At 36.5% G+C, this 15,508-nt stretch overlaps 1 protein-coding gene across 2 annotated transcripts in view; it reads left to right on the forward strand.

The window, feature by feature from the left end:
• LOC104135580 (PARP1 binding protein) overlaps window positions 1–15,508 on the forward strand; it is a 50,496-nt gene that overhangs the window by 22,658 nt on the left and 12,330 nt on the right. For both annotated transcript variants that reach the window (XM_009649247.2, XM_035888949.1), the window contains exons 6-7: window positions 6,824–7,007; window positions 12,298–12,476. In XM_009649247.2, the coding sequence (XP_009647542.1) occupies window positions 6,824–7,007; window positions 12,298–12,476 (363 nt within the window). The remainder of the gene's footprint in view (window positions 1–6,823; window positions 7,008–12,297; window positions 12,477–15,508) is intronic.

Raw genomic sequence — 15,508 nt, forward strand, 5'->3', positions numbered from 1 at the left:
TGTGATAATTGCAGCAGGAACAAACTAGACAAGGCATGTAAATCGTTTCTTATAAATTAGTCACCTAAACACAAGAAAAGACTGATAAGGGAAATGAGATAGAAATAGATAGGACCAGGACATAGACAGTATAAGGCAAAAGGGTTCAAGCGGGCACAAAATCTAAGGCTGTTTTTAGTAGAAGCAACCAGTGACAGAAGATATGACTTACACAGTGCCTAGTTAACAGGTAGAGTATTAAGTTGTACTATTTTTTTAAACTCCCTTTAGAAGCACTGTTGCAAATAATTTTTGGTACATGATTAATTTTATCTTTGTGTAGACATCTGTTTTCCTCTGGCTACAAGACAGGTGAGATGAATCCCACCTGAACTATCTACTTCTCTTTTAGTGCTGGTTTTAGTGCTGCTGAAGATGGTAAGCCATTCCTTCTGTGAGTTGATCTAAAATGTATGGGAACCTGTTAATTTAAAAAAAAAAAAGTTAACCAAACCTTGTCTGTAAAACTAAACACTTAGAGGCTGCCAATGAAGCCTTAGTTCAGTCGCCTGAGATACATACATTAACAGAGTCTTTAATTGTGCCTTCCCCTCACCCACCTGGAAGTCCTGGCTTTTGTGGATAGGAAATAAGAGTGTAAGCTGAGACACTGTAATGGAAGATGGTAGTGTTCGTGGGACCCTTTTCCAATTGCTGAAGCAAATGAAGAATCATACAGGTCATCAAAGAAGGGAAAGGGTGCTTGGTTCTAGGTGTCTTCTGCTATGGATTTACTATGGAATACAGGACAGACACGCAGATGGTCACATCTGGACTTTGCTGAGTCTACTCAGTGGAAGATCATCACAGTACTGTTGTATCCAGGCTTTTGTGTCTGAACATTCCCTGCCAGACAGTGGAAAGTGGTTGTTACTAAAGGGTTGCGATTTTCAGCATTTGTAGTTACTCTGATGGTTATTTCTGTCATAGGTAAAGATAGCATGGGTTTTCTAGTTGAGTTTTCTTTCAGTTCATACCTTTTGAACAAAGAAACATTGTTCCATGTGACTCTGAACGGAAGATCATAATATTAGTTTTTTAAAAAAAAATTGCTATTTTACAACATCTGTCAGCTGTAACTGGCTAACTGGCTTTGATCAGAGTCGTCCTTCAATATGATTTAAGAGACCATGGATGCAAGACTGAAGCACTTTATCCTAGAATATTTCATGTCAGCATCCTATGATCTGAATGAAATATCAGAGAAACCTTGTTAGCAGGCACCCTGACTGGAAAGGGACAAGGTCTCTTCAGTTCTCTGTTGCTTTAGACAAATGGCATTGCTTTGTTTAATGTATCAAGTTCATTCTTGAATTCAGTTAGGTTTCTTGCTCTCTTTCAGAATTAAGAACTAAAATTCTTAACTTTTGCTGCTGTAAAAATTATCTGAAGACAGTTAACTTTGCCTTTGTAATTCTATATTCAAAACAAACCTTTGCCCTTCTAGTTGGTAGGAACTGCAAAGTGGATAAGAGTTTTCAACCTTATTCTGTTCATATAAATGTTTTTTTCCTAGTACAATGCCAGATATTTTAAAGTTCATTTAAGTTCAACTGATTTTCTAGATACTATAAACCTATAACAGAGTAATATCAGAACAATCAGGCATAGGTTTCCCTTTTCGTAAAAATACAAAACCAAAAAAACCAAAATAAAACCCAAAAAACCCACAAACAAACAAACTCCCCAAAACCCAAGTTGCATTTTTACCACATTTTCCCTTTGTCTTCATGCTTTTAGTTAATCTTTTTAAACCTCACTAAAAATGAGTCCCTGCTAGTGGATCTGAAGTTGCTCCGGTAACTTATGTGATTGCTTTAAATAGAACTATTATATTTATTTTTTAATTAACTTATAGTTTCATCTTCATTATGGTTATTTGTTAAGTTAAATTTGTTTTTTGATCCAGTGAATCGTCTTTTCTGGGAAAAGGAGGATACTCTTTTACCACAGAAAGGACTCTATAAACATGGGCAGAGCCCTAGCCATCTCTATTTAATCTCTAGATGGCATATATAAAGAGATTAAAAGAATGCCTCTCCTACTGAGACTGGCTTGACCTTACTTTTTGAAACTACTAGACACAGTTAGGGCTTTCTGTAGAAAGCTTTGAAATATTCATGAAATAGCACAAATGAGGTGGATTCAACATTTTATAAATATATTCAAGACTAATAAAACAAACTTCACAACATAACTTCTTTTGTTATATCATATCCTGGTGTAAAATGGCATAAGCTATGGCACAGTGTTTCAATACTAATCCACACACATTAGATCAGCATTTTATGTCTTGGCCTGTTTATATGAATTCTAGTTGAAGTATGAATAAACTTTTCCTTTTCTTTGCTCCAGTTAGTACTGTGTATATCTGATGGGGGACTGGAACTCTTTCCTGGAAAAGAAGAAGGAATATGGGGAGAAAAAGAGATTAAATGAACTTTACTTCTAATAGCAAATATCCTTAGTTGGCATTGGGTAGTAGAGGCAAAAAAATAAACATAGAAAATGTTTTTATCAGTCTTTTTTTTTTCCTCAGTTGAAAAGCTGTAAGGTAATTGAGTCACATAGCACAGCATTGAAATTAAGGGCACGATTATCTTAACTAACTGGTGCCCAGTGCTATATGTATAATAATACTTTTCTTCCAGCATACATACATGTATATGTATGTAAAATGTCTGGCAATTATAATGATGTAGATAAGTTCAAGATAACCTGGCACAGAAAGGACTGAACCTGGCTTTCAAAGACAATTTCAGTCAATCCCTTCACCTGCTTGTTTGTCTTGGAGTTCTAGGTTCAGCACAGTATTTATGGAACAGATACTACTCTCTTAATACAATGCTTTTCTCATTTGAGGGTATTATTTTGGAAAGTGTCAGTATAGGGCTGAGGGAAATAAAGCAGTTTGGCAAGAAGCATCAGGAGACTTGGCTACAGTTCCTATATGCATCTCTGAGACAGAACTTTTCTTCAGCAGTGCTCTCTTCTTACCTCTTGACAACTTGCACTGGATGATTTTTTTTTTCCCCTTGAACTTTTCATTCTCTTGTGGTTAGACTGAATTGTGTTTTTTGGAGCAGAGGTACACCAGCATCTTTTTTTCCTTTTTTTTTCTTTTTCTTTTTTTTTTTTTTTTTTTTAAACTATCCTTTCTTTGATCTGGATGGTTCTTGACCTGTGTGCAGGGAGATTTCACATGGTGACTTTTCTTTTGGCTAAGTGCATATGTTGTGCTTAAATTTCTGCAAAGCACAAGTTTTTCTGTTTAACCAAGCCTGCAAATCTAATGTGTATTGAATAATCTTTAATCTGTAAAAGTTAAAGCTGAGAATTGTGGGGAAATATTTGGTTTTGACCTGGATAAAAGCCAAAACAAAAAGTTTCAAGTTAAGTTCAGGTTTTTAAGTTATTTACAGGAGTCTTGTTCAGCCAGAATAAGCCAAAACAGGAAGGTCTCTGGCCCAGTTCCCTCCATGTATTTTAACAGGAAACAATGTAAACAAACTAGTTTTCCTCTGACTCAATTCCTATTCTTACCTAGCTCTGCCCACTTATTTTATATTTTATATGAATGTAGACATGCAGAGTTTCATTTGATGGAGGTTCTCCCAACTAGAATTGTAAAATTCATCTTTGGAATTTAATGTGTACAAAATATACTGCTCTTTCAATTTGCAAGGTATCCTTTTAGGGTGAGTAGGCAGGAGTGTGGAAGAAGCCAGTAAGCATGAAGGAAGTTGAAAAATTAGTCATCTCCTCACTCTTGGCTATGTCACCTGAACTAATAAAGCCATGGCCATTGCTTTGGGTTTTTTTTGGCAGAGCTGTGATTTGCAGCATCATAGATGTATCTAAAAATTCTACTGTAGGTGCCAATAGCAGCTCAAGAGTTCAGGGTATGTGAATAAATATGGTGTTGTTTTGTATAGTCCATGGTATAGTTAAATCAAAACTATAAGTGTCTGAGCTAGATTGACTGATGTTAGGTTACACTCAACATGCTGTATTTCTGCTTTCATTTGGACTATAAACCTAACTCTTGGGGAAAAAAAACCCAGATGAACCTTTTTTAGGGCTGGTCATCCTGCCCAACTATTAGATGTTGCAGGAAAGTGGCTAGTGTTTATTAAAGTCTGGAAAAAGAAACTGCAGGTTAATTGGAAAGGGAAGATGAATTATTGCAATAGATCATGAAGCAGATTGACTGCAAAGGAAAAGTTCTTAGAGCAGGACTTCAGAATGAATAGATTTGCTTTTGCTACTTCTGCCTGGCATTATACTTAGGCTTTATAAAACTTTAAAAAATCTGTCAGGAAATCAGTCTCATAACTGAACTTAGCATCACAAGCATATCTAGCTTCATTGGAAATTTTTTGTCAAAAACAGGGTGACTGGAAGGCTGGTTTTTTTGTTTTTTTTTTTTTTTCTTGTTTTCATTTCATTTTTTGAGCCATTACTGTCACTGCAGAAAATCTACATTACTTTAAGGATATGAAATGTGATTGTACAATTTCAAAAGAAGGGTCTACAAGCACAGGACCGTGTCTCCAATGCTGGCAATAAATACATGCCTTGGAAGAACAGAGAAAATGTTTATGATACTTCTGAGTGCTGTCTCAATCTCTAATTTCAGTTCAGGGTATTTTCTGAAGACAGATTTCTACTGATTTTTCCTGGGAGGTTTTTTGTTTGGTTGGTTGGTTTTTTTTAAGAATGAGTCTTTTGTGCCTCTTGTTATGGTTTTTCTTCCTTTATTCTTACATGTGTTATCTATCATCTGGTATTCAAAGCTGGAAATAACTTCATGTGAATAAGTAAAAGAGGGGGAGGGAATCAATTAAAAAAAAAAAAAAAACCTATAAATTTGAGCTAAAAATAAAGTATAGGCTACCACACTGAAAAAGTTGTGAAAAATAGGCAGAAAGAGAATGAAATTGAAGACAAAATGTCACAGGGAAATACTGAAGAAGTTCTTGTATATACATGACATTAAACAGAAGATAAATGATTGCTTGGTGGGGTGAGGGGAATCTGGATTATAATCAACTTTGTCAGTCTGGATGATGGGTTCATTTTATATGAAGACTGGAGAATTTATGATAAAGATTCCAAACAGCATGCAATTTCAAAAAGCTTTTGGGAAGAGATGCATTGTGATGTAGGAAAGCTGAGTGGTTCTTGTAATGCTTTTTTGTTTGCCCAAACTCAACCAATGGTAAGACATACAGTATTTCACTTAATGTTTTTTGTAGGTACTGGTCAAAATTATTAACCTTTTGACTCAAGGGGTTTATTCTGTCTTTCACTAAATCTTCACTAAAGTAGTTAAGGCACTTTTGCTGTCTCAATATAGTTTTATCATCTCTGAGATACGACCTGTGATCCCTTAGCTAATTTACTTAACCTGTTTTATAGTCAGAGTTCATAGTAGTGCCTCATGACTGGAGATTCCTACCTTTGTACCTCTGTATGGCTTTTGCACCTACTCACCATACATTGCACTTGCAAAATGAGGAATTCACTCCTAACACTTGGATTTTCCATTCTTGTGGTGGAACTATACTCACTGTCATTATAAGCTTTAAGTTATTTTATTTTATTAATTTTGAGCAGCATTTTCAGGGCAGCATTTTCAATCCCTGTGTGGAAAGATGAACTTATAATTGGCCAGTGGAATTATTGGAATTGTAACTGCTTCTCATTCACCAGATCTGGGTAAATCAAGGTGCACTGTCAAAGAGCCTCAGTCCCTGTAGCCATTTTTTGGACATAAGATCTTTGGGCTTTCTTGTGATTCTTCAATATATTTTTTTTTCTTTTTTTTTCACATACTCAGGATAATGCGGTCTACCTGACAGCCTGTTAGATCTCCATTTTTATAGAATATATGGATCTTGCAGGTCTGAGGGAGCAAGACATGGTGTAGTTCTCTTAATACTGCCTATTGGAGCATCATCTGTACAACTGTGACTGCTAATCACTCAAGAGTTTCACTGGGGAGAGACCTGGTAGTTCTACTGCAAAAGTGATCCCAAAAGTAGTTCATGCAATGTGGGTGGTTCAAGGTACAGGACCATGAAATGAAATGAACAGTCTAAACATGGTTTAGGTGCACTCGCAAATGCCTTCTTATCCTTCTATAGGAAGAGTTGAAATAAAGCCCCTATATCAATCAGATTCAATTATTTATATTTTTGATGTCAAACTACATGGACATTTCATAATTAAAGTACTAGGTTCTTTTCTGTAGGCATTTTTTCTAGTTGATCAAAAAAAGAGATTAATAGTGTGTGCCCTTACGGCAAACAGTGATGTTCATCTAGTCTAATTACTATCTATTTCAATAAAATTGAAAGCAGATTGATATTTTGAAGCACTTTCATGAAGCACAAAAGACTCAAAAATGTAATAGGCTGTTAAATTGGAATGCATGTTCCAGTGAAACATTTTGTTTACACTTAACAGCTTATGAGCAAAACAGTAACTGTAGGTTTAAAGAAAGTACTTCTCTTTGAACTTTTATGGAGAAGTTAGTTTTGTGTTACAGCTCAGAGTATTACTAAATGCTGAATTCATTACCTTTCCTTATAATCTTTTTTTTTTTTTTAAGCAAGCTATTATGTTGGACAATACTTCTACACTGCTGTTTGATTTAAAAGATCAAAGCTGTTCTCTGAAGAATTTTGATTAACTGTGAATACTGGCTATGTTCAACACTAATAGGTATACTAAAATGCTGCCAAGATTAATGTGGAGATGACCCTGTGCCTATTTTCAGAATCGCAGGGGGGCGAATTCTGTCAACAGTGAAGATGCATTTGATAAAAGGACGAAGCAATGGGGATCCTTTCTGTCAGGCAGTAGAGGAAGTTGTACAAGATTTGGATTTGAAGATTAAAAATATTATCGATTCACAACATGAAGTCTTGACTGCCAGTACTACTGGAGTCAGTCCAGCACGGGTAATGGGACTTCTTTTGTTCTTTTTACTACTTAGCTTTACAAGAAAGCAAATGTCTTTCACCTGTTTTGTTTCTTTTTTATTTTTTAAAGAACTTTCTATAGAGTATTATCTTTTCCTAACAGTACAGAACAGTGTCATTTCCTCTACACTGTGGTTTTAATCTTGTTGAAAGACTTATATTGGAGGATTACAGTGTGGGTTTCACAAAGCTGATTTACTTAAATGAAACTTCTTACCTCAAAATTGTAAATAAAATACTCTTCAAAACTTGATTTGTTTGTGCAGTTGTTACAGATGTAGATACTTATAACTGTCAGATTTGCCACTAATTTCAAAACAGTAGAGCTATAACAAATTTCCAAACAAAAAAATTCATGAAAGTGGAATTAAGATTTGAGAACATGTATCGGTAATTTCGATTAAAATACATAGGTTTTAATTAGCTTGGCATCAAGTATTTCTAAGGGTAAGGCATTCATAATAAGGTTACGTGTGAAAGAAGTCCATAACATGGTGAAAAGTGTAGTGGGAGGAGAATAAAAATAAAACCACAATCAACGTGTAAATTTTTCTCTTTCAGCGTTTCGAGACACTAATGAAACTATTATTTGAGTTTCACGGAAGGAATCAGGATATTTAATGTTCTTTAAGACAGGTGTGGAAAGCGGTATACAGGCTTTCTATTTGTGGTTTCTGTACTTTGAATCTGCTCAGGTTTATATTATGATCTTTTTTGTGATGAAAACATCAACCAACTTTATTATTTTATTTTACTTTGTTGGTATATAAAATACCTAACGTCATGTATTTTTGTCTAGGAAACTTATAGACACTTTGAATGTGTGTACTTTGTTGGAATGCTTTGTTTTGTGAAATCACTAGAATTACCCCATGGAAATGTAAGATTTTTAACAAGTTTTAATCAGACATCCTACATGCTTGTTCTTTTTTATGAGAGCTAAAACCAGCCAGACCCTACTGGCTACTTAAACTGGTTTAAATGTGTGTTTCCACTGAGCAGTTGGAGTATGTATTTCATCCTCATTTTCCTATTTCCTCTGAATCTTTTATTACTGCATTTCCCTGTTTCCCTTCTATTTCTTTCTCTTCCTCATCTCACTGTTATCAGTTCTGTCTTTATTTAGCTAATTGTATTACTGATAACAATTTTTAAAATTATTTGGATCATTATAAGCCAGGTAAAACTATTTTAATAACACTTCGTTATTCAGAGAAATTCACCAAAAAATTGCTTTTCCAAAATGGTTCATGTTTCTTATTGTTCCCCACAGATCAAATTCATAGTCTAATGACTCTGTACCCTTGTTGAGGCAGAAGAGAGCAAAGACGGTTGCATCCTGATGTTGTTAGGAAATGTGGTTAAATACTTAATCCCATTCAGAGCAGTGTGAGGTTAATATTTTTCTCAAAATGGGTACCTGAGGGCAGCTTGTGAACTTAATTGTATTACTGTGAGTCTGTGGTTCTATGTTGAAGTTTTTGCCAATTCTTGATTTTAAGTTAATTGATTGCTGGAACACCCATCTACTTGTGGATAGGCAGATTCTACTCTAGCTCTCAGTGAGGAAACTTGAGTACATAGCAGAGGATGATGGGCTTTAAGCTAATCCTTTTCACCATGCTCACTACAGTACATCCATACTCACCACAGTATGGATGTAACTGAGAGCCATCAGAGATGACTGGTCTGGATGTGACTGATGTGCTGCTTGGCTTCACAAATCTAGCACTGTATTGGGTTTACATGACAAGGTTTTGGTAGTGGGGAAAGCTGCAGGGGTCGCTTCTGTGAGAAGACACCAGAAGTTGCCCCCATGTCCGACAGAGCCAGTTCCAGCCAGCTCCAAGACGGACCCGTTGCTGGCCAAAGCTGAGCTGATTGATGACGGTCCATAGTGCCTCTGTGACAGCATTTTTTACACTTTCTTAAATGTTACGCAACAGCAGTTGGGAGAGAGAAATAGCCCTTCAGACACCAAGCTCAGTGAAAAAGGAGGGGGAGGAGGTGCTCCAGGCGCCAGAGCAGAGATTCCCCTGCAGGCTGTGATGAAGACCATGGTGATGCAGGTTGTCCCTCTGCAGCCCATGGAGATCCACAGTGGAGCAGATATCCACCCTGCAGTCTGTGGAGGACCCCATGCTGGAGCAAGTGGATGTGCCCTGAAGGAAGCTGTGACCTTGTGGAGAACCCATACTGGAGCACGTTCATGGCAGAAACTGTAGGCCATGGAGAGGAGCCCATGCAGAAGCAGGTTTCCTGGCAGGATCTGTGACCTCATGGTGGACCCATGCTGTAGCAGTCTGTTCCTGAAGGACTGCACCCTGTGGAAGGGACCCATGCTGGAGATGTTCTTGAAGAACTACAGCCTGTGGGAAGGACCCACACTGGAGAAGTTCATGAAGGACTGCATCCCATAGGAGGCACCACACACAGGAGCAGAGGAAGAGTGCGAGGAAGAAGGAGCAGCAGAAACGAAGTGTTAGGAACTGACCGTGACCCTCATTCCTCATCCGCCTGTGCCACTTGGGGGAAGGAGGTAGAAGAGCTGGGAGAGAAATTGAATCTGGGAAGAAGGGACAGGTCCTATGCTGATTAGTTGGCAATGAATTACATTAATTTCCTTAAGTCAAGTCTGGTTTGCTTGTGCTGGTAATTGGTAAGTGAACTCCCTGTCCTCATCTCAACCCCATGAGCTTTTCATCATATCCCTCCCTGTCCCATTGAGGAGGGGGAGTGATAGAACAGCTTGGTGAGTACTTGGGAGGCTAGCCAAGGTCAACCCACCATGGTCTTTTGTGGTGCCCGATGTAGGGGCCTGGGGAATTAGAGATAAGGACAATATTTGGGAGAAGTAACAGGCAAAATGTGGACTGAACATTGCTAGAGAGCAGAGTAAGTGTTGGGGAATTTTTTGTTTTGTAATTGTGGTGAAGGGAAGAGGGGTGGAGTGTGTGTAAATTGTCTGCCTTTGTTGGTCGTGTGATGATGCTATTTTGATTTTGGTGTGGGAAATTCTTTTTGTTGACATAAATGAAGTTTGCGAAGATTGTGTGTTTGAATGTATATTTTAATGATAGTTCTTAAATATGCGATTCACAGAGTCGAGGGGGGGAAAAGAGAGCTTAAACAAATGTTAAGAGACTGCTATCAAATTGTGTATTTTAGTGGAGCTTTGTGTGGAATAACATTTTACTAAGCATATAGAGGAGTAGGTTACCATTACTAATTAAAAAACAAAACAAATAATACCAAACAAACCCCATAAGTTTTCCAAATGAATTTGAGCTGTATAAAAAAAAAATCAGAGCATCTGTATTTTTCCGTTAAGATCTCAGGAAAGCAAAGATTAGTGATCTGTGCTGAGTTTCACATACAGCTTGAGTTTCTTATTGTGTTTTGTTTTTTACTTTATAGAGAAATCCCCAAACCCTAATGCTATAATTTTTCAGAAAAATTGTTCAGAATAAGTTCTGGTTTTGGTAGGATGTTATGTTTTTTCATAGGTAAGAAATGGAATCACTTCTTTGAGTGCAGATTTAAAATACGATCTTAATTATAGAGCTGAAAATGATGCCTCCACTAGCTCCTGGGAAGGCTGCTTCCTCATAAAATGTACCTGAAAAGAGTTACTTTCTTAGAAAAATATTTGCTTTTCTACTGGCAGTGGCAGTTCTCTTCCACCGTTGCTCAATTTTCCTGCAAATACCTGTTTTATAAGATTCTGGAGCTCCAGGCAAAGTTATTACTTTATGCAGCAGGAAGCACTACTTTGTGTTGAAGACTGCAGGAGTGACTAATAGGAATTATGATTAATTTCTTCCTGAGAAAATTACTACTGTAAATGGAATCTAGCTTGTGTTTCTGGAACTAACCAGAATAGTCTGGAGTGGCTAATGGTCACTACCCTTGAAAGACTGATCAACTATTTTCTTGAAAAAATAATTTGAATCATGATTTTAAGCTTACTGACAAACAAGATTTTTATGGCAGGGATTGTTCTGTTTGCCTAAAGTTCTTATTGTCCCATGGACAATAGGATTTTAGTCCATGGTTAGTACACCATGTCACTGTTGTTGCAGTACATGAGATTTCTGGAGGTCATCTTTTGGCAGTTAGGAGGTTATTTTATATTCTAAAGATTTTTTTTTCTTTGTGTATAATCAGTCAAGATGATGCCAAATTTGTACTTCTCTCATTAAGACAAATTTACCGTGACACACATGACATTTTATAAAAATCTATAATGTGGTGATGTAATGACTGAAGAGGATCAGAATAAATTTTGAGGAAATTAAATGGTACTGAAATAGGCCAATTCTATAAAGCCAAGTAACAACCATTTCTGTAATTGCTATTTCTAGCTATTGATTATAACTTATAGTAACTGACTGACATGTGTTGCTATGGTTTCTTGAAAGCTACATACACTAATTGATGTAATCAAATAGAGAGAGAAATAGAATTTGATCTTTTCAAGACTGTGTTTAAAAGCAGTTAACTGATTAGATAAATGCAGTTCATTGCTTGTCCTGTCCTGAACAAAGTGAGGCTATTCAGTGTTTCTGTGTATTGGTAAATAAGAAAGCCTATAGTTTTAAAAATCTACTACTGTGTATTAAGCACTAAATTTCTCTGTGGAATTCCTAGTCTTTTAAAGAAAAATATAGCAAACTTGCAATTCTTGCTGTCCCATAGTGGCTATGGAGTTCTACATCTATACTGCTGACTGTAGCATTGAGCACTTCCAGATGTGGATTATTATTTTCTTTAAGGAATTCTTTATTCTTGTGGAAAATCGTGAGGAATTCGTCCTGTTCCAAACAACACGAGATTGTGCCAAGTACCTCTGTTGTCAAATCTTGATGGAAATCTCACTGTTAAACAACTGCTTTAGCAGATTCAGTTAGTCAGAGGAGTTAGACTTCACCAGGGTGTGTTTGTGTACCCCACAGCACTCAAATTTGTTGGGAGAAAATATGTTAATTTCTGCTGCATAGTCTTACCAGGTTTGCATATTTATCTGTATGCCACTTACCTCTGGCTCATCAGTGTATACCTCCAGCTGGGAGTGATCTAACCTCTACTAATTGCTTGGGATGAGGAAGAAACTTTCCCATGGGCAGGTTCCCCATAAATTCTTACTGCGAAAGGGAAGGAGGGGATTCTTACACCTTGTGCTGATTTGGAATGCTTTTGGAGGTGAGCTATTGGTCTGGCTTGCTGACCTTTCCCATTGTATGTTCCTTTTAATTTTATTTACTTTCAGCCAAAATTGCATGCCATAAATCATGGCACCGTGTATTGTGGCAGAGATACTGTAAAGGTCTTGCTAGTTCTTCTGGATGAAGAAGCTGTCAATCCTCCTACACAGAACAAAGCAGAACTATTGTATGATGATGAAAGCTTAAATTTGTTTGGAACCACCTCTGTTTTGACACTCTTCAGGTGAGTACTAGAAGGTTTTTTGTGTTTGTGTTGGGTTTGCTTGTCTTGTTTTTAAATATCTTATACTGAGTGGCTAACAAAGCATTGATATTACTTACACAAAGCATATGACCAACGTGCAGTCTGTTGTGAGGTTAGGTGCAAAGGGAAAGCATTCTTAGAACAGTCTCAAGTTCTCAAAATTATTCTACCTCGTCATTTGCATTTTCTGTGTCTCCAAGATATTTTTGTAATACGGACTTTTTGAGCTAGTACATTTGTGGGCTTCACAAAACCCATGAAGGAATATCCTTTGCAACAAACCTTCCAAATACTCACCTCTTATGTTGAGTTTGAACTCCTAAGTTCAAATGCTGCCTGATCAGTTGCTAGTTAGATTACTATTCAGTTTGAAGGTGCCTCCTTTGTCTAGCTATGACACAAGAGATTTTTGGTTTATATCCTCTTTTCTTCCTACATAGTAATTTCTTTGTGGAGTCAGTTTTAAGTAGTTAAATAGTTTTTCATATCATGATCCACCAATCAGGATAGTATTGCACAAAATGTTGAAACAAATTCATGTGCATGATGGTTTACTGGTAGGGTCTGTGGCTGATGGCATATATTTACTGTAATGGTGAAAGTTGCTTTTGAGGAAGAATAAAATCAAAAGAGGAGGGAGAGGAGAGGAAAGAAAAAACTCTCCCTGATGGCCAGCTGGGAAGTAAAGCAGACAGGATTCCTAGACAAGCATCCTCTGTAGTAAAGTGCTTGGTTCCCCGATAGTGCTTTTGCCAGGGTAACTATACTGTCTTCATGAGGACCTGCTCAACCTCCTTATTGGTTGTTCCTGCTTTTGGTGCCTTTAGCAGTGATTGGAGCATCTGTTCATCAGGGTAGGGGCCGTGTGGCCAGTTGCTTATTAAGCTCCATGCATGCATATTTTTGGGTTCCCTAACATAAAAGAAGAGCTACAGTGAAAAGGGTAGGAAAAGTGGGGAAGAAGGGGGTGCTCCTTATGCTGGTGGCAGTCGTCTCCCATGAGAGCCCACCATAACAACGCTATCTGAGTGTGCAGGTGCAAGTCTGTGAGGATAACGGCAAGGAAAGAGAAAAACAGTGATAGGTCCTAAATTGGAAGATGGAGGATCTGAAAAGTCGCAGAATTTAAGGGTTCCATTAGATTTATTGCTTGACCTCTTTTATGAAACCAAAGGAACAAGCACGTTCTAATAAAAGTTAAAAAAATTAGTTTCACTAATATGAATTCTAAATAAACCTGTAATAATTTTTAGTATAAAAGGCAGCTTGTAACAACAGATTGTGGAAAATTTCTTTCACCTCAGATATCTGTGGATAGCTGTAGCTATACATTTCTATTTGATTATGTAACAAGCTTAAAATAGCTCTGATTTCAGTCTCTTATTTTTCCATTACTTCAGTTTTGAAAAATCAATCTACATTACTTTTTAAACTTTCATTAATTTAATAAACCTCTCCATGGTTTATTAGAATGAAAAGGAGCTTAATCAGATTTAGGCTAATGCTCTATGTAAATGGAACCAAGGCCCAGCTGAATTCTTCTGAATTAAACACTGCTATTATTGAGAGCTAGAAATCTTTTTTTTAAAGTAACTCTTTAATTTAAAGTGGGTTTTAAACCACTTATTTCTGAATAAGAGTGCCCACTGAGTTCTTTGGTTTCACTTACCTTGTTTGATTTTTTTCAGCTGAATTAATTTTCTTGAATTTTCCCAAAAAAGATGAGACATTTGTTTGACTTAAAATCTTCTTGGTGTAGGTGTAAGCAGGTACTGCTATCTGAGAATTTATATTGTAATCTAGACAATTCCTGTGTTTTCTTAGTAATTCTTAGTGGTCAATTTGTTTTAGCTTTTATCTTCCAATGTATAATTTTTTTAAATATTATCTGTGTGCTTCCCTTAAAAAATTTTATTTAGAAGTAATTTGTTCAAATTATTGAGTTTATGATCATAAATATGTATTTTAGGAAAAAAACCCAAATTTGTAAAAACTGAAATGAAAGTTGCAGACAACATCTGTTCTAAATTTTTATCAAATCTTTGTGTCCTGCATTTCTCTAGCAGCTTTACTGTACGGCTCCAATGGCTTTATGAATGCTGTACACCTTAATATTACACAGGACAGTAGCTAAGGTGGTGTTCTGATTTGCTTCAATGTACAGGCACCTCTGTGGTACAGCACATTTTTGTTAATGCTTATGTCTCAAATATTTGATCTGGTGCGTTTGCAGTCTTTTTGCTAATCTATTCTTAATAGTAAATCTGGAACAGTTTACAGGTAAATGGTAGTACCTTTGGCAGTAAACGTCACTGCAGTTTTCAGATTCTTTTTGCTAATCTGATTCACTGTATTCAGTGTTGGTCACCTCACACGGTAGTTGCTGTTTTGAGTTTTTTCACAATGCTTTTTGTTATTTCTAGAGACTTTGTTACTGAAGAATCCCCAAATATGTTTAAAAGTTTGTGAGTAGTTTTGTCTGGGTTCTGGTCAGTTTGAGAGAGCACTGTTACTTATCAGGTAAAGACTGAGGTTATGTGAGAACACCTCTTTCTTGCTTTGTATTACTCTTCTTTTAATAAACTCCTACATCAGTTGGGTAGATCGATCTATCTTCACTGAAATCCTGCAAAAAAGCTACTACTGAGAAGCAGCTATTGCGTTGTTTAACTTTTTGTTGGCTTTCTTTAATTAAAAATTCATATTTGGGAACTGAAAATGTAAGCACGGACAGTACATCCTCAGTGTTTTAGAACATCCTAACCAAGCTGAAGTTTTTCTTACTTAATCAGTCCTTTAGTATATCCGTCAAATATTTTCCTGCTCTAAGCACCTCATTTCAATCTTCTGAAAAATATTATTTTAAAATATGCATTATAGAAGTCCAAATAAAATTCTCTTTTTTTTTTTTTAATATTTTGAAGTTACATTCGAGGCAGAAGTGTGCTATTTTTCCCATAGTATTTTTAAACTTTTTTAAGCAAACAAAAATGTAGTGATGATATTGAAAT

The sequence above is a fragment of the Egretta garzetta genome, unplaced genomic scaffold (genome assembly GCF_000687185.1).
Source record: "Egretta garzetta isolate BGI_Z169 unplaced genomic scaffold, ASM68718v1 scaffold321, whole genome shotgun sequence".
Classification (NCBI taxonomy): Eukaryota; Metazoa; Chordata; class Aves; order Pelecaniformes; family Ardeidae; genus Egretta; species Egretta garzetta.